Source organism: Melanotaenia boesemani, chromosome 20, assembly GCF_017639745.1.
Source record: "Melanotaenia boesemani isolate fMelBoe1 chromosome 20, fMelBoe1.pri, whole genome shotgun sequence".
Lineage (NCBI taxonomy): Eukaryota > Metazoa > Chordata > Actinopteri > Atheriniformes > Melanotaeniidae > Melanotaenia > Melanotaenia boesemani.
In genome coordinates, this window is record NC_055701.1 from 30024497 (window position 1) to 30049537 (window position 25041).

At 44.3% G+C, this 25041-nt stretch overlaps 1 protein-coding gene across 2 annotated transcripts; it reads left to right on the forward strand.

The window, feature by feature from the left end:
- Positions 1-751: 751 nt before the first annotated feature.
- On the forward strand, positions 752-24806 carry sgpp1b (sphingosine-1-phosphate phosphatase 1b). Of its 2 annotated transcripts, XR_006008704.1 has the most exons (4): positions 752-2036; positions 14955-15044; positions 21019-23387; positions 23569-24806. XR_006008704.1 is itself a non-coding variant. In XM_041971938.1 (3 exons), the coding sequence occupies exons 1-3, from the start codon at positions 1170-1172 to the stop codon at positions 21568-21570; spliced, it is 1509 nt and encodes a 502-aa protein (XP_041827872.1). In that variant the 5' UTR covers positions 752-1169; the 3' UTR covers positions 21571-24806. The 2 variants fall into 2 exon arrangements, 1 of the variants encoding a protein (XP_041827872.1); XM_041971938.1 differs by having other exon boundaries at positions 21019-24806.
- The last annotated feature ends 235 nt before the right edge of the window (positions 24807-25041 follow it).

Below are 25041 nucleotides of genomic sequence, written 5' to 3' on the forward strand. Positions count from 1 at the left end.
TGTCTTTTTCTCACTCGTCTATTGATGCATTTTGCACCATTTGCTGACCATCCTGGCCAAAACGTTAGCACACAAAACTGTTATAAAAATGATTGTACATCAGTTTTTTTTTTTTTTTTTTTTAGCTTTTGTTCCATAACTAACTTTAAGAACTCCTCTTTATTACTACCAAACATTCAATGTATGTTACTTTTATTTATTTATAATTACCAAAAACAACAACCATAATAAACGAACAAACAAGCACAAAACACAATAACAGAATTATTTTCCACATAATAAACTTTAGGGGAATGAGTCTTTGGTGGAGAGTCTTGGTCGTCAAAGGTCAGCAACAAAATTTGATTTCATTAATATTTAATGTGGAGCCAGGCACTCTGCTGACCTTCCTGGCAAAAAAGAAGAAAGAATTAATCATGTGACATTTGAGGAGAACCAACGTGATTATTAAAGCTGTTGCTTAAGATAAGTTGTTTGGGGGCAGTTATTAAACCCGGAGACATCTGGGCCTTTCTTGTGTACTAAGACATGTTGATGGAGAGAAGATGAAAGGCTGGAAAAAGAGAATAATTCATAATCTTTGTGAGAAGATATCGCTGGACTTCCCAATAACCGCAGAGCGGCGGGGACAGGGGCCCCTGTGGAGCATTCAGGTCGTTTTACTGTAGGAAATTTAACACACATAGAAACGACATGCAAGATGAGATCGATTGTTTTATTGTTAGAAAGATACAAGAATTTCTATTTTCCTTGCTCAATCTTTCGCTCTACAATCAAGTAGATTGGTGGCGATGACGCGCCTCTGAGCGGTTTACCAACCGCCATAAAAACACCAAAGAAGAAGAGTATTTTCCAAATTTCCGACAGACCCAGAAGGCAACGGGCAGAGCTCGTGCTGACTGCTCCTGTCAGCTGGTTCAGTTGATAGCTGCGTCCGTGAGAGCGTGACCTGTCCAACAAGACCCCGGCTCGGTACAGTCATAACGATTTAAACGGTCACTTTATTCGTGTTTTTAAAGAATACACGTCGCTGTCTAGAAACGTCCGGGGTTCATCTCTGAACGCCTCTCTGGGAAGATGCACGCGCTAGCCCGCAGACGTTAGCCGGTGAGCTAGCATCCACCGCTTCGGGAAAGTAGCCAAGTCCGCGTTCTGTAACCCAGCTCAACATGGAGGAAATTAAGAAGCAGCTCCGCTATCTTCAGGATCCCCACCTTGTTGCTCGCTTTCAGGGCATCTGCGGGGTACGGGGCACGTTTACGAGCAGCGTGTCTGCCGGCAGTCGGAGCTCCGGCAGCAGGGCAGCGGACCGCGCTCACTCCTGCAACAACGGGGCTTGCCATCGCTTCAGCGGGGAGACGGAGAGTGGACATTCGCCTGCTATGGGAGCCGGGGAAGGGGAGAATATACAGACAGCCCCGGGGGTTAGGAGGAAGAAAGCGGATCTGAAAGTGATGAAGACTCTCGGGCGTGAAAGCGAGAATCCTTCCCAAAACGGGACAACGGTGTCCGCGGCGACTGCAGGGGGAGAAACGGTCGGTTTGGACGGAACCGTCGGCGTGGATCCAGCCACAGCTCGGGGCTGTCACGGGGTAGCCGGGTCGGGGTCGTCTGATTCAGAGGGACGGGGAGCGGAGGACAGCAGCAGAGCCCGGGGCAGCACGGTGAAACCTATCCGCAAAAACTCCCTGACAGGCGAATCTGGACAGGAGTTCGTGATCGAGAACCGGTTCTTATTCTACTTGTTCACTTTCGGAACCGAGTTGGGTAACGAGTTTTTCTACATCACCTTCTTCCCCTTCATCATGTGGAACCTGGACGCGTGGGTGAGCAGGCGGCTGATCATGGTGTGGGTCTGGGTCATGTACCTGGGACAGTGCACCAAGGACGTGATCGGCTGGTCCCGGCCCGCTTCTCCACCTGTTGTCAAAGTGGAGATGTTTTACAACTCAGAGTATAGCATGCCGTCCACACACGCCATGTCAGGGACGGCCATCCCCTTCTCCCTGTTCCTGCTGACCTACGGCCGCTGGGAGGTAAGCACCACCTCTCCTCGCGCTGTTGTAAAAAGCAGAAATGGTCACGAGTACAGGGAAGTGAGGCGGACATCTTTCACCAGCTGTGCAGTGACTCAGCCTCCTGTAACCAGAAACCCTCACAAGTAGGAAGACCTTGTTCTCATGGGCAAAGGGATTTATTTCATGTGTACTAGTTTACTCTTAACAAAATACATCTGTTTTAAGATTACACAACAAAACAATACGCTCAGGCCTGTAATTACTAGGGATGTTCCCATACCCTCTTTTCAGGTTAATACTGATTCTGATACCAGAGGTTTCGGTATCTGCCGATAACGAGTACCAATCCTGTACCTGTGTCATTTTGTTAAGAGGTCTGTTAAACTCATAATTTAAATTATATTTATTATAGACTTTGATGTATGATGTGGTTACTGTCACCGAATGGCCTTGCATAGGTTAAACTATTAAACATTCAATTTGTCATATTAATCACAGTTTATACAGTAAGAAATCCTGATTAATCAGGATTAATCATGATTAATCATGATTAATCAACACCTTAAATAAAAGGTCTCATGTGTGCCCCCTTTTCCTGGTCAGTGCTCCTGCCTGGGCCCCCTCAGAGCTTTTCTAGACCCGGCCCTGCATAGCTGAAGTATAAACCCTGTCTACCACCAGCAGCTACTGTGTTAGAGAAGGTCCTGCTCTGGTTGTATCTCAGAACCTGGTCATAGTGTCTCTCACCACATTCAGGACTAAATGATCAGAGTCTCCAGCATCTGCACAGCAGCAGTGATTCAGAGAAGACGTCTCCTTGCTTCCTTTGCTGTTTCACCCTCTAGATATCTGACCCTGATCTATCTGGTAGATTTACAGCTGTGTCTCTAGCAAACCTCATTATTACTGACAAGTTATAGGAAATAAAGACAAACAACATGTAACTGGAGCAGGCTGCAGTTATGAGCATGTTTCATTCCTCAGCTTCTCATAGTGACGTGGGTCCGACTGACATGAGGCTGATAGATGTAGCTTACTTTAGCTAGCGCGTCCAGTAACAATACTTTGGGTTGATATGAGATGAACCAGGAGCGCTGGCTTCCTCCTTCTCAGATGGACCATAAACAAGAGCAACAAGAGAGAAAAGCCGATCAGCTGATCATCGACAGCCAGTCACAGAACAGCAGGAGAGGGAGGAGGAGGAAGAGGAGGAGGAGGAATATTAGAACAGAACTTTAGGAACGTATTTTTCTTTTCTTGTTTAGGGGCCGTTCCCACGACACCGACCTGCAGTAAAAGTGCTAAAGTATTTTATCAATTCGCCTTTCATCCCAGCGAAGCCAGGGATGAGCCTCCATGAACCCGATCATGTCTGAAACCAGGTACCAGGTGGATGGCGAGACCTCCACCGTCTGGTGCTGTGAGGACAGCGTAGCTAGAGGGCATGATGTCGGTGTGATGAGCTCCACACACGACTGTCACGGCGTCGGTGACCGGCTGTGTGGTCCTGGCTCGTCCTGGTAAACCTGCTGGCATTCATGTCGCCTCTGGAAACTTCAGCCCTGCATACGAGGCGTTTTCTCCCAGAATTCATTGCGCACAAGATGATGGTGAATCAGCAACCAAGCTCAGAAGTACTTTTTAAATGTATTTTTTAACCACACTTTAGTAGAAACATGACAAAACCAAGCACGTCAGAGACACGTTTGTTAATCGGTGGCGTTAAAATTCAGTAATATTTGATATTCGTGTATTTTTAAGGGGTTAATGGAGAGTGGACGGGCTGGACAAAAACATTATCACTCGGTCCATGTTGACTTTCACTAACGTGTCCTGTCTATGCAAACGTCCTTACAGTAGGACCAGAAACTAAGGAGGAGGATGGAGGTTTGTGTTCTTTCTTCTTGGTGGTGCTTCTTAACACCATTTTTTTCCCGTGTCCTGTCCAGCATGGTGGCGGCAGAATGATGGTCTGGTGGCTGTTGGGTCGGTTAGATTGGTACCCCAGAGGAAGGGTCCCAACAAAGTAGGTCAGGTTAGGGTTCCCGTTACATTGTGTGTCCATTATTCATTCACACTGATGGCGGAAGCTACAAGGCACTAACCGTGACCCATTAGGAGCAATTTGGGGTTCGGTGTCTTGCTCCCGGACTCCGGCTGGGGATCGAACCGGCAACCCTTGGGGTTCAGGATGACCACTCTACCCACTGAGCCATGCCACCCCAAACCACCAGATGTGACGACTGAAGTCAGTACTGCTTAAGAACATCTAATAAAACTGGACAAAAAGGTAAAAAAAACTTTGGCGATGGGAGAAAAAATGCGGAAAATAAAAAAATAAATGGCTGACGGCTGAACGCAGACCTGCCACTCGACCACAGACATCATTTAACCGTGACCATGCAAGCGACCAAACTGGAGCGTCGGCGTCCTCCCAGGGCGCAGTAAGCTCTGTGGCGTAGACCCTGCAAAGCGAGGAGGACCAAAGAGTTCTGGTCTGAGGTTAGTAGTGGCAATCCCAGATGGAAAACCGAGCCTCAGGTTTAGATCCTCCACTAACCTCCAGACTCGTGCCCCTTCCAGCTGGCCGGAGTCTGGGTTTGGTTTGCTCTCCACCTCCACAGATGAGCTCTCTGGCTGGTGACTGTGGGATGATGATGATGGTGGAGGTAACGCTTTGATGTGCATCTGTCTGCTCTCCAGCATAGGATTTTCCAGCACCTGGTTGTGCCATCAGGTGTAGGGACCTTGGAGGTGCTTCCAGCGCTCCTTGCCTGCCCACCTCGTAGCCTCCTGCCTTCCTCCGTGACAAGGCCTCGGTGCTGTGTTGGATTGGCCTTGATCCAGGAAGGTCTGCACTCACCAGGCCAAGGCGTCTTCGGCCCTGATGCACAAAAGAATTTATCAATTTTATTATTAATTTTCAGGATGTGTCTGGAAATGGGTTTAAATTAGTTGTGTCCAGCTCATCGTCATCTGTAACAGACTACAGAAACATGTCTGTTCCTCTATGATGGGCTGCACAAACACACCAGATACAAAGCGTTCACAGTGAGGCCATGCTTTCTTGTCTTCATGAATATTCATCTCGCTCTCTGGGAATGTAGACACACCAATCCACTGCTCATTTTTGATTAGCTGACTGTCCGGTTGACTGGTGTTCCTGGTGTGTGTTGGATACACACACTCAGAGACTCCATTATACGTTTCCATCTGGGAAAGGATGAAAGTCCCCAGTTGCTGCCAACCGGGGGAGTAAGCAAAGTTAAAGCTTCATCTCAACCTGGTGCAGGTTTACAAGGAGTTATAAACTCTGTCATAACTGGAATTAATCTGTGTTCAGTTGTAGGAAAAAGACTTTTGCTTTGTGTTGTGCAATTTGAAGCATAGATACAGCGTTCCATCTCAATATTTTATATTTTTACAACACTGTAAACCAAAGTTATGAAATCCTTTGAGAGGAGATAGGATATCTCCAGCTCCAGTGTGGTCCACCCCATGTTGCTATGAGATCTCAGGAGGGTCTTAGTTACAGTTATGTTTAGTTAGACTCAGAGGAAGCTTACGTCTGGGACACTACTGCAGAGGAAGAGTAAAGTAACACAAGTCTGAGTCCAGCTGCATCTCCTCTCCTGTGTAAAGAATAAATACATTAACTCTGGATTTCTCTCAGATTAAAAGGCTACAGGACCTCTACCTGGACCCGGGAGGCTTCTTTCTGTACACCACGTTCTAAAATTCAACCCGAGTAGAGTTTTGAAACCAAGAGAACATGCAGCTAGCTTTGGCTTCCAGCTGTCCTTTAGCTGCTGCTGTTTGTTTGGGACAGAAATAAAACTACAATAAAGATGTATATCTGCAATTAGATGATGTTTCTTCTACAGACTGACTATTTCACACCGACAACCTCTTGCCGGATTGATTATGTTTGAATACCAAAACTATCCGTCACAAAAGACGTATTTGTTTCTTGTTCTCATCTGTATAACGAAACGTTTAGTGAACGCATCACATCACACAACCCAAGTCAGACATGATTATAAAACAGTAGCTGACAGGATAACATCCTAATGCCTCGTTAGATAACCATTAGCGTCATTTATCCCAATTATTTTGCATTTAGCTTTACTGTAGCATAAAAAGCCGCTGGTTATCCTGCAGGTGGTGAAATGGATGTATTTCCTTCATTCTCTGCAACCTTTTACAGCAGTGGTCAGCACCTGTATCTGGCCTGCCACTGATTAAAAGAAACCCCTGATTGTTATGTCTCAGTGTGAAGAGATACTGTGGTATTTACAGCGCTGTGTTAAAAGAACAACGTCGCCCCTTTAAGAGCTGAAAAAGAGGAAAGATGCACAGGGGAGGGGAGGAAGTCGCTGTGAGAAACTTCCTGTTTAGTGATGAATGTTTTTGCTACTAGCTTTAGCAGTAAACACCACACAGCTCTGCAAGTTCCGTTGAAGTGAAAGGAGCTGACCCTAAATAAATAAATAAATATATATATATATATATATATATATATATGTATGTATGTATATATATATATATACACGCACATTTTGTTCTGCTGCCAGCTGGTGAAACAGTGTTCTGGGAAGGGCTGATGAAAGCCAGTGTGTGGTTTGTTTAATTGCTGTGACTAAGAAACTTTTTCCATTGCTCCCTCACAGCAAAGTGTTTCGGTAGATTACAAAAGCTAATATGATCTTTCTTCCAAGTCTGAGCAGGTGGCGGAGGGGGCGGGGCTTCGTGACAGCCAGTCTGTCTGAGCCTGCCTTTTATGGTCTGACTTCAGTTTACAGCAATTTGAACACAGAAATTCTCAGAAATGCAATTTTGAGCTTAGTTTTCTCAAGATATGTCCTCTAGCGTCAGAAACATGAAAAACATCATTTTCATCTGAGTGGGTCTTTAATCACGATCATATGATTGCCTACCGTTATTTCACAATCAATGTGAAACTTGGTCCGTGGCAGGGCGGGGTTGTGCCCGCGGCAGTGTCTGTGTCTTTAATGCCAAACCTGGTGTAAACATAATCCTACTTTCTCAGCACCTCCATCAGCTGTTCATTAAATAAGTCCATAGAAAGACTAGTGGGGGAGAGAAAGAGGAGGCAGAGCAGCAGGAAGCTGTGGCCGACAGCAGAACATGGAGGCCTTCGTTCATCCCAGAGGGGAAGGTTCAGTTCCAGCAGCATTTCACATGACGGACACAAAGACTCAAGTTAAGCTGTAACATGCAAATATACAATATACAGGACAAGGGCTGCAGATAACGACTATTCTGATGGTCAGTTAGTCACCGACTATTCAAACGAGTAGTCGACCAATCAGATTTTGTATCTTCCGGTTATTATATGGATCTTATTTCACTTTCAGCTTTGAAATCTTGCATGAGGTTGTTATGTAAGTCTGATGTTTCTCCTCTTTAGATGTTTGAGTGTTGCAGACGTCCTTCCGTGGTACAGAAGGTCTGAGGTGGTGCATTAACAAAAGAAAGAGAAAAGCCCCCCTCACAGTTTAAAAAGGTCCTGGAGAAATCCCTGTACGGGGGCATCAGTTGTCTCAAAAACCTGTGAAAACAGTTGCAAAGTGATTATTTGTCTTGAAGAAAGGTTGAATATTACAAGACTCAAAGGTAGACCAGAGTCCAGGTCCACCTCTGCACCAGGGAAGGGCCTTGAATATACAAGGAAGAGGAAGGGTTGGTTCTTTACCTTCTATTGTACTCTGGTTTTTGCTGCTTTGTGAAGCTTCCTGCTGACCTGCCTGAGCAAAGCAGGAATGTTTGGATTTGGACGGGCTGTAAGAGCGCGTCGTCCTCCCGTCCCGCCGCCCTCATCTAGCATGCAGTAACACGATCCAGATGTTACCCAGTGGATGATGCTGGTAGAAGATGAGGGTGTAGACCAGAGACAGGACAGAAGGTAGATGAAGAAACCAGTGGGACGGTCGCTGAGGGCAGGTTTCTACAGAAAAATGAAAGAAGGGAAGAAAAACTGACTGAAGAGCAAAACGAGGCTGATGGGTTGAGTGAGAAAAGGTGACAGAGAGCAAGAGAGGTAAAAGGTGGAGTAAGTTATGTGTGTGTGACGTGTTTTCCAGCTGAGCCAGAACAGAAAACCATCTGTAAACAGGCTTTGTGTCAGACTTTAGCAGGAACCTAATGTGGGACTCCGCAACTTCTGCTGTAAGCACAAACGGGTTTGTTGCTCTTTTACTTTTTCTTAAAAGTAGATTTCTTACAGCTGCAAAGCAAATTTTTATGGAAAGAAGCAGATTGTACCCATCTGCTGTGAAAATGTGTAACTTGAGGATCCCAAGTCCACATGAAGTCCAGAAATAATAATCAAAAGCAGGAGCATCTTGAGGGGAACTTTAATCTAGTTTTTTTTCCAGATGAAGCCTTGTCCTCTGGTGTGTTGGAATGATCCCTGCTGCTGAGGAAAAGTAGAAAAGAAAAAAAAGAAAACAGTGCAGGTCCAGCCAGTACTCTGCCCTGATTGTAATCTGAACACAGTAGCAGTGAAACTGTTGATCTCCAGAAAACTAAAAGGTTTACTCACATTTATTAGTATGATAAAAGACTAGAGATGCACCATCCTCTTTTTATCAGGTTCCGATCCATTTCCAATATCTGAAATTTGGATGTCTGCCAATACCAATATTTCCTGATAGATCAGTTTACGAGAACATCGTTGTGATTCTGATCTTTATTGCTGCTGTTACTGTGTAAAGGGGTCATTAGGCTGTAGTAAACCACACATCACCAAGACATCAACTGATCAGCTTCATTAATCCAATTTAAATGTTTTCCAAACTCATTTATGAGAAAAACCTTCAAAGACAAAGACGTCTAACTGCAGACGTTATTCTGCAGTCATGTAGCAGACGCTTTTCTCCAAAGCGACTTACATCTGAGAGGAAGAACAGCACCAGCAGAAACCAACCAGTAGGGACGTCGTCATTAAGTGGTAGTCAGACTGCCGGGAGTAGATGGTTCCACCACCGGGGAACAACAGAGGAGAAGAGTCTAGCTACTGATGTGGCGCCACCTTGTGGTGGGAGCACTAGGCGTCTTTCACTGGCAGAGCGTAACTGTGGAGAGGGAGTGTAGCTCTGGATTAAGGAGTGAAGGTAGACCGGAGCCGTTTGGGTTATTGTTTTGTCAGCCAGAAGCAGAGCTTTAAATTTGATGTGCTGCAACTGGAAGCCAGTGGAGAGCGATTAGCAGCAGAGTGACACGAGCTCTTTTGGGCTGGTTGAAGACCAGACGTGCTGCTGCGTTCTGGATCATCTGCAGAGGTTTAACTGAGCATGCAGGCAGGCCAGCCAGTAAGGAGTTGCAGTAGTCAATGCGTGAAATGACCAGAGCCTGGACCAGGAGCTGGGTCGTGTGTTCAGTCAGGTAGGGTCTGATCCTCCTGATGCTGTAGAGAGCAAATCGGCAAGACCGGGAAACCGAGGCAACATGGTCCTTAAAGGTCAGCTGGTTGTCTACCATGACACCAAGATTCCTGGTAGAAGACGTAGGCACAAGCGTGATGGAGTCAAGCTGCACGCTTATCTGTGGCGGTAAGGAAGGATTGGCTGGAAAGACAATAAGCTCGGTCTTGGACAGATTTAGCTGAAGGTGGTGATCCTTCATCTATGTGGAGATATCAGCAACATGCTGATATTCACATTGAGACGTTGTGTCGTCAGGTAGGAAAGAAAGAAAAAGCTGAGTGTCATCTGCATAGCAGTGGTAGGAGAAACCATGAGAGCTAATGATGCACCGAGTGAGGAGGTGTATAGTGAAAAGAGAAGAGGGCCAAGCACCGAGCCCTGAGGCACCCCTGTTGTCAGACCATGTGATCTGGACACGCCCCCTCGCCAAGATACTCTGAAGGATCTCCCTGTGAGGTAGGACGTAAACCATGAGAGGACAGATCCTGAGATGCCAAGCTCCAAGAGTGTGGAGAACAGTATCTGATGGTTGACCGTGTCAAAGGCAGCAGACAGGTCCAGCAGTATAAGGACTGAGGATTGACCAGCGGATCTGGCAAACCGTAGGGAATCAGTAACTGACAGGAGAGCAGTTTCAGTAGAGTGACCCTGCCTATAGCCAGACTGATATGGATCAAACAGGTTGTTGTCTTGGAGGAACTGTGAGACCTGACTGAAGACGGCACGCTCTAGTAGTTTAGACATGAATGGAAGCAGTGAGACCGGCCGGTAGGGCTGCTCGATTATGGGAAAATTGATAATCACGATTATTTTGATTGAAATTGAGATCTCGATTATTTAACAGGATTATAGATAAGAGGTTTGGGGGGGGGGGGGTGACATTTGAAGTGTTTACTGTGGTAATGCCGACTAGTTTCTTTCCACCAGGTCGCCATAGCTATTGTTTGTCTCAGACCAGCAGCTATGTTCCGCCTGGTGTGATCTGGAAAAAAATAGTCTGGAGACATTTCGTTTTCACGTTGAAATCCTCGTCAATAAAATGTAGCGCGACATTTCTCTACGGCTCTGGTGCGGCTTGACCACAGGTCCGTAGCGGTGGCGAAACCTCGGACTGTAACCACGTCTTTCACACACCCTCACTACACTCATCATACAGAGAAGAAAGAGACAGTCCACTAACATGGTGGTGAGATGGCAGTGATGCCGTTTGTCCAAAGTGTTGATGAGTTTCTTAAATCCCGGATTGTTCACTGTGATAATTGAGAAAAAAGTTCTGTTTGTTTATAACGTTTGTCTCTCTGTGACTCTGGGAGCTGGTGGATTATTTAGTTGCGACTCACAAAAATTGAACATTTTTCTATTTTTTTGTGTTGCGTCGCAAGCCCCCGTGTGCACGTCTGTGTGCACGAACGCAACATTTTACATGCACGACTGTCGCTTGGCTGGAGGAGGGCAACGATTTTCGCTTCCTTGCACAAGTTTACATAGAAAATGATGGAGAAGGAGTGACGCTGCCTCCCGTGTGTCCTGTTGTCTGCAACTCGTTCTGAATAAAACTAAAGCGGTCGGGGCTGTGGGAGGAGTCTGCAGCAGTGGGAGGAGTCTGCAGCAAAGCGCTGCAATGACAGCTGCGCTCGATTTGAAAACAGCACAAATTGAAGGACAAAAAAATAATCGGACCATTTCATTTTTATGATCGTTCAAAACCCAGATCGTAATCGCGATTAAAATTCGATTAATTGCCCAGCCCTACCGGCCGGTAGTTTCCAACCTGGGCTAGGTTGAGTGTGGGTTTCTTCAGCAGCGGGGGAACCCGAGCTTGGTTAAAGGCAGAGGGAAAGACACCGGATTTAAGAGAGGAGGTGATAATGAGTTACTGCAGGTTTGATTGTAGGTAAAATGCTCTGCAGGATGTCAGAGGGAACAGGATCAAGAGGACAGGTCGTGGGTTTAGAGGTGACTAGAAGTTTAGAGACTTGGTCTGAAAGCGTAGCAGGATGTACGTGAACAATAATCTTCTCTAAGAAAGTAGCCGTGGAAAAGATTTCAGCTATGCAGGTCTGGGTCTTGAAAAGTTCTGATGGGGGGCCAGGAGCACTGACCAGGAAAAGGGGGACACAAATGAGACCTTTTTTAGGTCTAGATTTTTTTTAAATATTTAACTGATTATTACAGCTAAAGTGACCATCTAATGTAAGAAATGAATAAAAACTAGTAAAACAAGCAGATACTGGTGTATTTTACCAGCAGGTGTTACTTTGGGTGAAGCTGCTGTAAGACTTTTATCACTGTTGCACAAACACACTTCAACGATAAAAGAAAAAAGCTGTTTTTATCCAGATCATCAGTTTTTTCAGAGTTTCTTCATCAATGTCGGCTGTTTAACTTCAGTCGCCAAATCTGCTGGTTTATTTTTATAATTAATTAAAAACTTTTAATTCTGATATGATAGAGATGTTTTAGAACAACACACATAACAGCATAACATAACATGCTGCATTTACAGACCATTGGACATCTGACGTTTACCCAAGAGAAGCTCGGTTAACAGTAAATATTTGTAGCATCGGCTCGTTCTGGTGATACGATGCAGTAGAAACAGGTAGATTTCAGGCATAGTTGCTAATGGTGATTAATTCATTTCAAAGCTGGGATTAATTTGATTAAAATTTTAATCATTTGACAGCCCTAATACATAGCAAAAAAGAAATATGTATCTCTCTCTCTTTCTATATATATATATATATATATATATATTTAAATTCATCCTGCTGACTTTTTACCTTTTAGTTAGTAAATATGTGATTTTATATATGAAGAAATATTTTAACTGTTTAAAGAGAAAACTGCTGCTAAACCTGTTTATGTGTTTAGTGCAGGGGTCTGCAGCCTTTCCAATCCAAAGAGACATTTTTCCCTCAGCCAGATAAATAAAACTCCTTTAGAGACGCAAAAAGGAAACTTAATATATATTTTTAATGAAGAGCCACCATAGGATGTTTGTTGTTTTTAAAGAACCACATTTTTATTTCCATTTTTAAGGTTTTAAAATAAAGAAAATCATAAAACCTTTATAAAAAGAGGATAAACAGACTTTCTTCTAACGGATGTAGATATTTGTAAAGTAAAAAAAAAAAAAAAGTCCCTGGTTTCCAACCTAATGACAAGAAAGAGATTTAAAAAAATATTTAGCCACGTGTTTAGAGGCATTGTGGAAGGTCCAGAGTCCTGATGTCGTGTTAGTAAACCAAAATTTACTGTATTTTCTGTATATAACTGTAGGAAAGAGTCATTTTATTTAGGGCCACACAGAGGCCGCAGCCTGCCAGCCAGCCAGCCCGTAGACTGGCCACCTGTCCAGGTGTGCCGGCCTCTTGCCTGCTAGTTGATGGGATAAGCTCCAGCTTCCCCGCGACCCTGACGTGGACCAAGCGGTATAGAAAATGAATGAACAAGCAGCAAACAAGCTGCTTCTTATTTAGGACGGGAAGTGATGCGTTAAACCTGACTTTTTATTTTTTCTTGTTCTCTTGTTGAAGTTTAATCGACCATTTACTGTAATGGATGAAATGGAATGATTCAGTTTTAAGTTTCAGCCCTAGTTTTCATCATCAAATGTGCACTAGTTCAGAGCGTGTCTGACACCTGGAAGAGCCTCGGAAATGCATCTCCGACCTTTTCCTGTCCAGCCTCTCAGGTCCTGCTGACTTTCACGCTTCTTAAAGCCGTGGAGCAGAACTCTAAGCTGGTGGACTAAAAACGCTTTTTATTTGAACTGTTGAATAGGGCTGCAACTAATGACTATTCTGATGGTCGATTAGTCACCGACTATTAAAACGACTAGTCGACCAATCGGATTCTGTATCTCATGATTATTAAATGGATCTTATTTCACTTTCAGCTTTGAAATCTTGCATGAGGTTGTTATGTAAGTCCGACGTGCCTCCTCTTTAAATGTTCCAGCATTGCAGACGTACTTCTGTGGTACACAAGGTCCGCTTTACAAACCTCACATGTATTTAATTTATTTTTTAAGTTTAACGTGAGGTTATATCAGACTTTTAACGTTCTCCACCATGGTTTTCCTCCCTGGTCCGACACCATATTTTTCCACTGGCGGACTTTATTGTGCATGTGCAACTCTCAGCAGAGATAGAATTAGAAAACGATGTCTCACTCTGTAGTTTTTTTTTTTTTTGCCAACAATAGTCAACGGCTAAATTCGTTGTCGACTATTTTTATTGTCGACTATTGTCGACAACGTCGAGTAATCGTTGCAGCCCTACTGTTGAATGTATGTTCAAGCCCAGCACTTCGGTTGGGTGAGAAGTTGGGAATCATGATGCTGTCATGCTAGCAGGGTAAACATTTTAACAGCTGTAAAATACCTGTACAGGTGTGATTTCCTAACTCACACCACTTTGTTTCTTCTCAGCCGGTGTGTACACACACACACACATGTGTACATACTGGCTTGTCTGGCTTCCTCTGGAAAGAAATCTGCTTTTCTGTTGGTACTTCAGGCCGTCATGTGAAACTCCTCTGCTGCCCTGTTTTAAAGACCATTCAGTGAAGCTTATTGAAACTTGACACAGACCACGTTAACATGGAAGGCGAGATGAAGCTGAAACTGCGCTGTGGGTTTGGTGGTTAATTATTAACGTGTAACCGTTGTAATGGACATTAATGGATCATAATCTAAAGAATAGACGGCTGTTTTTTCCTGTCCATGTTTTCTGATATTGAATCTGCTGGACTAAAATATACTGTAGAGGTGACAAATATCAGCCGACATGCAGGCGATGGGTTTAACGCTGTTAGAGGCGTTTACTGAAAACACAGAGGAGCCCGGGCTGCCAGGTCCATTTAAAATAAAGCGGTGTGAGCCCTTGTCTCATTTCTTACTGTGTTCCTGTCTCAGACTTAAGGACGGACCTGAATTCCTCCTGCTCGCTGCATGACGTGGCCTTTTGGTGGCGAATTACATGTTAGGTTGTATGTTCACATGACCCAGATATAAACAGTGAAACTTAGGTCAGCTTTTAGTAGCTTACGCAGTAGAACCAATAATCTGAGTCGCATGAGGAACTGAAATCTGCATGGTGAACCCAGCTTCAGTCTTTCAGGTTTAACCCATGAATGAAATCTCGTTCAGCCTCCATGTGAACACGCTGTGGTTATTAAAGGGGATGTAGGAGTAAAGTGGACTCCTCCGGCTGGGCTGCAGCCTCGTGCACCTGACAGATAGATTTATAAGGTCGTTGGAGCCCAGCAGACATTAGCAGATAATCATGTCCTCTGACATTTTACTGAGGACTTTTTAAGCCATGAACCAAACAGACTGTCGGTGTTGTTGATGAGTTATTGGTAAGGAACAGTCAACATGAGCTGATTTTCACATGAAATTTTCTGCGATGCTTTGCCGTTTCTTCTGCTCGGGGAGAAGCGGCCGTCACTAAGCTCTCCTTGTCTCTTGTCACCTCCACAGTACCCCTACATCCTGGGCTTCAGCTTGGCTCTCTGCTGGTGTGTGCTGGTGTGTTCCAGCCGGATCTACATGGGAATGCATTCAGTTCTGGTAAGTGGACCGGCTCGGTGCTGCTTCAGCACCAGTCTGCTGAACGCGAAGCTAGAAACTGGAACAACAGTCACTTTTAGGATAAATATTCTTTTTTATCTGTCTGCTGAACATGTTTTACCTTGTTACTGTTTTCATTAAAAATCTGACTTCTACTTGGATTTCATTAAAACAGGATTTGGAAAAGGACTGTATGATCCCAGATTTCCTTCATTACATGTCAGTGATGACGTCCTGGCTGTTCTCACACTGCTGGTGGCTGCAAGGTGTCTGTGGTGGGTTAATGTTAGAAAAACATGCAGTGTTTCATGTTTTCTTCCTTTCAGCTTTACAGAACTTTGCTTTGGGTTCATTGTTTAGCTGTTTGGTCTGAAATGAAAAGGACATAAAAAGTCGAGGGTGATAGCAAGGAAGGAGAGTTTGTGGCTGAGCAGGTCTCTGTTAAAAGATGGAAGTCTAGCAGGATAGCTTTGATCCGGAGCTGCAAGCTGACCGTTTCTGACCCATCCAGGCCATGTTAGCATCCCTTTCCTACCCAGTGTAACATTAGCATCAAATCCTCACTAGTAGAATAATAACAAGACATAAATATTATGAAAAGATCAATAAGTAATGATCCTGATGATGCTTTACGTTATTGAATAGTTTCTATTTGATTGCCAGGATGGCTGGTTTTTACTTTGACCCAGCTCTGGATGGGAGTTCTAGCTGGTTTATGTACGCTGAAACCATAGAAACCAACTTCATGTCTTTCTATTTCTTGATGTCCTTGTCGTTGTCCAGCCCTGAAAAACTGCCCACAGACAAACTTCCACTTTATCTCCTCTTCATCAAGGCTGAGGAGTCCAGGGTTCAGTGGACAGGCTGCAGGGAAACGTCAAGCAAAGTCTTGGGTCTGAATAGTTTGAAATGGGAAAAGCAGCCTTGGATAAGGGAAATCTGCCAGATGAATCCTTGTGTTGCATGTTTCTTTTTTACAGCTGTGTGTTAGTTGTTCACTGAATCAACCTCGTCAGTATCTGAGTGGATCATCCTCAAAAATCACAAAAGTGGCTAAGATGTGAACCGAACAGAATTAAACCATGCTGGATATAACTGATGAGGGGAGTCCGGCTTTTACCTTGTGCTTTCTACCTGCTCTCAGGCCTTGTACTTCTGTCTTCTGTCTGCATGCCACTACCCTTACATCTCCGTTAATCTGGAGCAGTCATCCACATGCTTCCACCTGCATCTGTCAGAATTCAGTGGAGCACTTCAGATATTTGTGCATGTTCAAACCCACGTCCCTTTGGTCACGTTATCTTCAGTCTTTTCTAGGGGAACCATCATTTTTATCCAGGCCTGTTTCATGAGTTTATTTTTTTAAATAATTCTGTTGAAACATGGTTGAAAAGCAACGTCTGACTTTCAGTGGTTAAATTTCATAGAATTTTTATTTATTACTTTTGTCAGATTTAAGTTATTTCTGTGACTATTGTGAGTTTTTCTTTCATTAACCGAAGGGGACCAACACTTTTGTCCACGTCTATAACATGACTAAGAGGTTCTCAGGAGGCCTGCAGAGCTTACCTGCTGGACTAAATACAGCAGTACTTTCACTTAAATGCAGTTTTCTTTTAAACAGCAGATATCTGTACCACTGATAATATTTACATCTGCAGCACGACTGGCTGCTTTCCAAAGTTACCACATCTTTATGTAAACACACAGCTTCATGTGGTAATAAAACTTCCACACGTTTCTTTGCTTTTATAGAGCTCTTTTTACCACATTCTCCTCCAGGGTCATGACTGACATTATATTCTCCATATTTCACATCTGGTGGAGCAATTTACGGGGAAAACAGTGGAAAATGTTGATCTGTGATGTTTTTGGGACATTTTGTTCTCTAATGAACCAAAAGGCCAGTAAATCGAAGCGATCCACAGAATCTGATTTATCATTAGTCTCTCATTAAAGACGTATTTCTAACGAATACATCTTGTGGCAAATCATTCTTTGAGTAATATGCATGTAGCCTCATTTCTGTTTTCGGAGCATGAACATACTGAGGTTTGTCACTGGGAATGTGCGTGGAGCTGGGACAAGGGAAAAGAGGTTAAATATTTTCAGTCGGCTGCAGGAGATGCAGGCAGACATCGTCCTCTTACAGGAAACTCAACAATAGATCTTCTCTCAACAACCCAGTTTCCACACGTGTATTCAGCTTGTTATAATTCTAGGCAGAGAGGAGTAGCAACTCTTATTAATAGAAGGTTAAATTTTGACATAGATAATACAATCATAGATCCAGAAGGCAGATTTATAATAGTTACATTATCTATTAAAAATGTTAAGTTATGTATTGTAAATATATCTGGTCCAAATGTAGATGATCCTCCTTCTTTCACTCCCTCTTCACCTCTATGGTCACTCAGATAACACACTAATTATAGGAGGTGATTTTAACATTATACTGGACAAACAAAGTACCACAGCAGCTCATCGAGTCTGGAAATCCTCAGAAACTGTAAAACATGAAGGATTTTGGTCTCTGTGATGCTTGGCGCTCTCACCATCCCACACTAAGAGAATACACCTTCTTCTCTTCAGTCCACCATTCCTATTCTAGATTAGATTATTTCTTAACTAGCAGCTCGCTGATGAATGACATGTCAGAAATCAGAATCCATCCTATTAGCATTAGTGATCACGCACCAGTATCATTCACTCTGAGAAGTAAGAGCAATAAACCAGCAACTAGAAACTGGAGATTTAATACGTCATTACTTAAAGATCCTGAGTTTATCAGCTACTTTAAAAGAGAATGGTCCTTATATCTAGAAAACAACCATCTCCCCTGTCAGAGATCCAGAAGGAAACTTGAGCCATGACCCTGACAAGATAAATAACGCTTTCAAAGAATTCTATAAAACTTTATTTAAATCACAACTAAACACAACAGATGACAATGTTGGTTCTTTCTTACTAACATCAATCTTCCAGAAAACATGAAAATAAAACGGCCTTGGATTCACCAGATGTTCCTGGTCCAGATGTTCCTGGTCCAGATGGTCCAGGTCCAGATGGTTATCCAGGCGAATTCTACAAAGAATTCTGGACAATGCTGGCACCCACTTTCTACAATATAATATTAGAAATAAGGGAAAAACAAAAAATACCTTCAAATATGAACCTAGCAAATATTACTCTACTATTAAAACCAGGTAAAGACCCGACACTTCCATCCAGTTACCGTCCAATTTCATTAATAAATAAGTAAGTAGTAATAAACAGGAAGACTTCAGCATATCAGTTGTGTAAGTTTGATGGATTAGCTCTTCGTACCCAGCGCTTCGAGTTCAAGGTCATTCATGCTTCGAAGTGGCACTGATAACATTTAGCTGTCACTCATCCAGTCGAGGCGTCTCCCAGCTGACTGCACCATGTTGTTTCTTCAGGATTGTGAGAAGTCCTCGTTTTGGAGGTTTTTATTCCAAGCTGTACATATTTAAGTTTCCTGTGTCATTGGAGCAGAAAATTACAGATGGCTGAAAGAAAGCCTTCAGTGTGTGTGGTCCATGTTGTTAAAGACTGAGCTGATAAAAGCTGCAGTGGCAGCAATAAAGTCACAGATCCCAGTTATCAGAGAGATTTCCCTGTTTGTTATCTAACTGCTGAGTGTAGTAAGAAAGTTGAGACGATAGCAGGCGGCCAGCTGGACCGTTGCTGATGACCCATGAGCGGAGAATGACGCCAGCTCTTCAGCTGAAACGGCTAATGATTGACTGGAAGATCAGGTTTAAATCTACCGTCACGTGTTTCAGCAGCCAGAGGGGTATTTACTCTGTAACTGGACTTTTGTTTGCTTCATTGTGACTGTTCAAAGTGAAATGGCTGCTGAATAAAAAGTGTTCAGTAACCACCACTGATTTCTTCTGAGAAAACAGACGGTGATTTTTAATCTGTCCAAGCAAAGTAGATGGACGTTATTGGCCCTGAGAGGGAGATTATTCCCTTAACTGAATTCCCTCATCCAGCTCTGCAGAGGCCGGCAACGAGACATTCATTTCATCCAGGTGTGTTAGAGACGGGACGCATCTAAACGTTGCAGGATAGTTGCTCTCGAGGACCGGACTTGGGCACTCCTGTTTTACAGATTCTCTTGATGTTCATTGATAATAAAGCACCTTCAGTATCTTGTTCCATCTCCTGCCACCTTGTAAAATAGCCTCTAGACACCCAGAGAAGAAGAGTTTTCCACGTGAACGCGCCTCATGATGAGCTCAGCTGGAGTTCTCGCTGGGATTCATTGTTTTAAATGTTGTAGATGAAGGAAGTAAACCATCAGTTATCTCTGCTTCCTGTTTTCCTGGTAGAAAACTCTGGTATCCAGACGCCATAAGCTCACTTGGCAGAGCATCCGTCTCCCATGCAGGACACCAGATTTTGATTCCGCTGTACGAATATTAACACCTTCCAGCTGGATGTTGAGGCCCTCGACGCTGCTGTCTGACCACTCTAAGTTACTTTGGATAAGAGCTGGATCTGTACTCCTCAGCTTCCTGTTCCCTTCACAAGGAATCACACCAGCGTAGTAGAAACCTGGCCACTGTGGGCTGAATGGTCTTCTTCGGTCTCCTGGCTGTGTGGACGTTGTCCAGCTCTTTACAGGATACCAGTCTGCTCAGCCAGGATCCCCATCACCTCTGGGGATAAAGTCAGACGTTACAACGAGACAGGGCTCCTATTAAATCTGTTTTCCCAAATTCACAGTTTTTCACATATTTTCCTGAATTCTGATGTCTTTTGGCTCTAGAGGCATTTATTGGACAGCCAATGTAAAAAGAGGGTTTTATTATCATTTTATTAATTTATTTATATAGACTAGAGTTTTTTTCTGGTGGATGTTCTCCAGGACCGCCTCCAGGGTGAGTCTGACGGAGGCTGATGCTGCACCAGAAACAGACGCAGCTTTTTCATGTTCTCCAGAGATGCAGAACGTAGCGCTCGTGTTTCTGTCGACCTCTTAGCCACCGCTGAGCTTCTGGGGAGACCTGACCCCCAAAAGTTCAGGTAACGTCACCCAGACCAGGTCTTCCAGCTGATCCCACCCAGCTGCAGCTTTTCCTCATCAGATGTAAGTCGCTTTGGGGAAAAGCGTCTGCTAAATGACTGTAGAATAGAGTAGAGTAGAATAGAGTAGAGTAGAATAGAGTAGAGTAAAATAGAATAGAGTAGAATAGAGTAGAGTAGAATAGAATTGAGTAGAGTAGAATAGAGTAGAGTAAAATAGAATTGAGTAGAGTAGAATTGAGTAGAGTAGAATAGAATTGAGTAGAATAGAATTGAGTAGAGTAGAATTGAGTAGAGTAGAATTGAGTAGAGTAGAATTGAGTAGAGTAGAGTAGAATTGAGTAGAGTAGAGTAGAATTGAGTAGAGTAGAATAGAATTGAGTAGAGTAGAATTGAGTAGAGTAGAATTGAGTAGAGTAGAATTGAGTAGAGTAGAGTAGAGTAGAATAGAGTAGAGTAGAATTGAGTAGAATAGAATTGAGTAGAGTAGAGTAGAATAGAGTAGAGTAGAATAGAGTAGAGTAGAATAGAGTAGAGTAGAATAGAATAGAGTAGAGTAGAATAGAGTAGAATTGAGTAGAGTAGAATTGAGTAGAGTAGAGTAGAATAGAGTAGAGTAGAATAGAGTAGAGTAGAATTGAGTAGAGTAGAGTAGAATTGAGTAGAATAGAATTGAGTAGAGTAGAGTAGAATAGAATTGAGTAGAGTAGAGTAGAATAGAATTGAGTAGAGTAGAATAGAATTGTGTAGAGTAGAATTGAGTAGAGTAGAATTGAGTAGAGTCGAATTGAGTAGAGTCGAATTGAGTAGAGTCGAATAGATTTTTAGTCTGATTCCGTGTTTCCGGATGGTGGGAATCGTGGAGCCGTACTGAGTTCTGGAGTTGTTGTTGATTCATTTCTGTCTCTGTCTCCTCCAGGACGTCATCGCCGGCGTCCTCTACAGCGTCCTCATCCTCATCTTCTTCCTGCCCGTCCTGGACCTGATTGACGGCTTCAACCTGACTTGCCGCTACGCTCCGCTCATCATCATATCCCTCCACGCGGGCCTGGGCCTCTTCTCCTTCACGCTGGACACCTGGAGTACTTCACGGGGCGACACTGCTCAGATCCTGGGCACCGGAGCCGGCGTGGCCCTGGCGTCCCACGTCAACCACCTCTTGGGGCTGATGCCGGATATGACGCCAGACCAGCTGCCCCTGACTCTGCCTGCCTTCAGCGCCAGCCTGGTGGGCACAGCCATGCTGCGGCAGATCCTGGGGGTTCTGGTTCTGGTGGCCACGCGGGCCCTTATGAAGGCCCTTACCATCCCGCTGGTGTGCCGGGTGTTCGGGGTGCCCGGCGGGGACGTGAGGAAGGCTCGGCAGCACATGGAGGTGGAGCTGCCCTACCGCTACATTGTTTACGGGACAGTGGGCTTCAACGTCCTCTTCCTGGTCCCACTGCTCTTTGTCTTCCTGCAGCTCTCATGACTGGATTCTGGACCAGTACCAGAGGCGTCCAGAGGTAGTTGAGAAGAGGACTGGAGAAGGACGCAGACTTTGTCCTTCTCCTGTTGGCTCAGGTTAGCTTTGAGCTCTGATTCACAAGTGCTCTGCGTTTTGTTTTTAAAGGCCTCGACTTCTCAGGTCAACCTGTGGAAAGAGATCTTCTTCTGTGGTTCCTTACATTTGTTTTTATAGACGGCCTACTTACACATCCACTCCTACCACATTCATCTATTTACGTTCTCAGAAGGACTGAAAATTAAACCTGTTGGCAACTGAAAGACTTCATTGATGGTTATGTAAATGTTAGAATTTACATTTTTATTAATGCTGTCATGAAGAACGTGGACCTGAAGGCTTGTAGCACACAGCAGCATCAGCTTTAAACCAGCACAGATGTCTCATTTCATCAGTCACACTTAAATAAAACAGAGATGCTCTCCGGTGAGGTGGAGCCGCTCCAGGCGATGATTGCTGATCTTCTCCTAGTCTTAGTCAAGTCTCCCGTTCCTTTAAATCAGCCGTCACAGGAAGCAGGAATATCCCCAAGATCTGAAATCGGTCCTGGAACGTCATCCTGATGCAGGGGAGTTGATTCTTAACCCCAACCTGAAGCGTCCAGACACAAACGCGTCAAAAGATGCAGAATTTTGTTTCATGCTGCACTGAAATCCAGAAAAATGGAATTAGGTTTGAATGCACATGCACGTCCCACCAGTTCAGACCCTGATCTCCGCCACCGTGACCCGTTTCCACCAGCAGGTCCGACTGAAGTTACGATTCTTTCCACCAATTAGAGGGCGCAGCATGTCAGGCTCCACCCTTCAGAGTCGAATCAGAAAGGTTGGGACCCTAACGGAAGGGTCTCGGAACAGGACGGCTCTGATCGGATCTTCTGGAAACGGAAAAATACGTACTGATCCAGACCCGTTGGTGGAAACGGGTTCATACCGGACCAGATGGAAGGAGGGGTCACGCTTGTTGGGAAATGTACAGGGTTCATGATGAAGAAAGGAAACCAGATGTTTGTATCACTGAGCTGAGACCGGATCTTTGTGGGAGTTTTCCAGCATATTTTCCTTCTCAGGTTTAATATAAAACTAAATATATGTAGAAAAAATGGGAGCAGTTTGAGTTCCGTCAGTTGTAGCATGAAGAAAATATCTAGAAAGGCAATAAAATGTTCCCAATCTCCTCCTGCGTCCAGCTGGCCGTCGGCTAAACACCGAATGATTACTTCTCTGCTTGTTTGGGAACATCGGGATTCTTGGATCCTGCTCCAGGGCTGAATCCTACAAGTTTTACACAACAGTTTTTATGGATAGAACTGGTTAAAGAAGAGTTGACTGTTTTCACCGAAGTGCTGTAGACGAGAAACATCAGTGGACCGGTCCTCCAGGCCCGTTATGATCCAGATGGGTTGGTTCACTTTGATCCTGTAAAAACTCTTAAAAGTCCTTAAGTCTGCGTTCACACTGCAGGAACGTTGGCTCCAAGTCTTTTTTCCTCATGTGCATCGACTCTTTATGCCCGTCTGAGCAGCACAAACCGGATGTTGATTCCATGAGATCCACATCTGAAGCGGCACAAAGGACTTTAAGTTTTTCCTTCACTGCAGATCATAAAACCTGAACCATGACCAGAGCTGCTGCTGAGACCGAAACCAGCCTGCCGATACATCACCGCTATGTCTGATCCGTTCACAGGGAGCCTGTGTTCCATGTCATGGTCTGAAACCGCGGTTTGACAAACCTGAGCCTGTTAGTTGTTAACGGCACAACCGAAGATCCAGCCCAACCAGGGTCCAGCCCAACCAGGGTCCAGCCCAACCGAAGATCCAGCCCAACCAGGGTCCAGCCCAACCAGGGTCCAGCCCAACCGAAGATCCAGCCCAACCAGGGTCCAGCCCAACCGAAGATCCAGCCCAACCAGGGTCCAGCCCAACCGAAGATCCAGCCCAACCAGGGTCCAGCCCAACCGAAGATCCAGCCCAACCAGGGTCCAGCCCATGAGGACTGATGAGTGACGTGGCCTCTGAAACAGACTGCCTGACCTGAATCTGGGACCAGATATTCGCCGGCTTCTGTAGCAATGACATGAGGTGAAAGTTGGGTTCAGTTTGTTCCAGCTGGGAAGGAGAGCGGATCAGACTGGGATTACTGGGAATGCTATGTACTGCAGCTACTGGACCTTCTGCTGATGCCTTCCAAAGCCACGTTTCAGTCCTGATCTGGTAGCAAAAGAAAAGATGTCTCTCTGCTGCCTGGAGAACCTCTGGAAGGAGGCGCCTTGTTGATGGAGAGATTTCCAGGTTTTCCAGGCTGATGTCCGGCGTGTGAAGTCTTTAATGCTGCTGGAGTTGCAGGTGGTACTGTTCTACGATGAATGCACTGTTCCCCCTCCGAGCCGGACACAGAGGGTCCTAAATGTTCACCTGAGCTCATAAAATGTAGAATTCAGGTTTTACTTCTGCCTGCAGGCAGAGGACAGTTTTAGAAACTGGTTGCACATCATTTCTCCTTAGACTGGTTGTTCTGTTGTGTCCTGATTATTTCTACATTTATACTTGTATATATGAACAGAATGGATATATATTCTTCATAAATATATCATTTATAAGTACCTCCCCTGGCATCCGGTTTGAACCGGTTCAGTTTTTCTTTTACAGGATCAGAAAAGCAGATTAAGATTTATTAATGAACTGATTTTACTCTCCGATGAAAACCAGTCTGACTGGACTGTTGGTGGATTTCTCTTTCTGATCCACCTGTTTGGCTTTTATTGCTGCTCATGAAATCTGACCTCAGTTTTTATTCAAAAATAAAGGTTTCAGACGGCCGGGTTTTGTAATCCTAGTAAACTGAGTGGGTTCGGATTGTTAAAACTGAAGCAAACTGTACATCCTCCTTCCTGAGCAGCTCTTCCCAGACTTCCTTCCTGCTCCGGATTGGCTGCTTTCATGCTCCCTCTGAACGTGGGCAGAGACACTTCCTGGTTAAAATAAAGATCCTCCACTGTCTCCTTCATCACTGAGTTCTCCTGTCCCAAAACATGGCTGAAGAAAAGCTGAATTCCTCCTGAACATCAGGCCAAGACTTCAACCTTTTTATGTGTTTCACTGTATTTTTGATACAAACTTTTTACAGGATTTTCCAGTAAAATCTGAAAGTTTTTATTTCTGCTTGTTTCAAATGAACTAAATAAAATAAGATCAACTCTTACTGCTGTTATTGTTTCTAAACAAGCCATTAATTACACTTTACTACCAGGTCACATCCACCTTTCCCTACGGATGGAGGCATGGATTTAAATAATTATACAATTTCAGAAAAATACTTACAAATGTGTCAAACACAAGCTGAGGTTATTTTTCTATCTCGATCAATGGATGGATGGATGGAGAGTTATAAACTGCTTTCACGGGTGGAGGAACATCCACATGGAGAGGTGGATGTT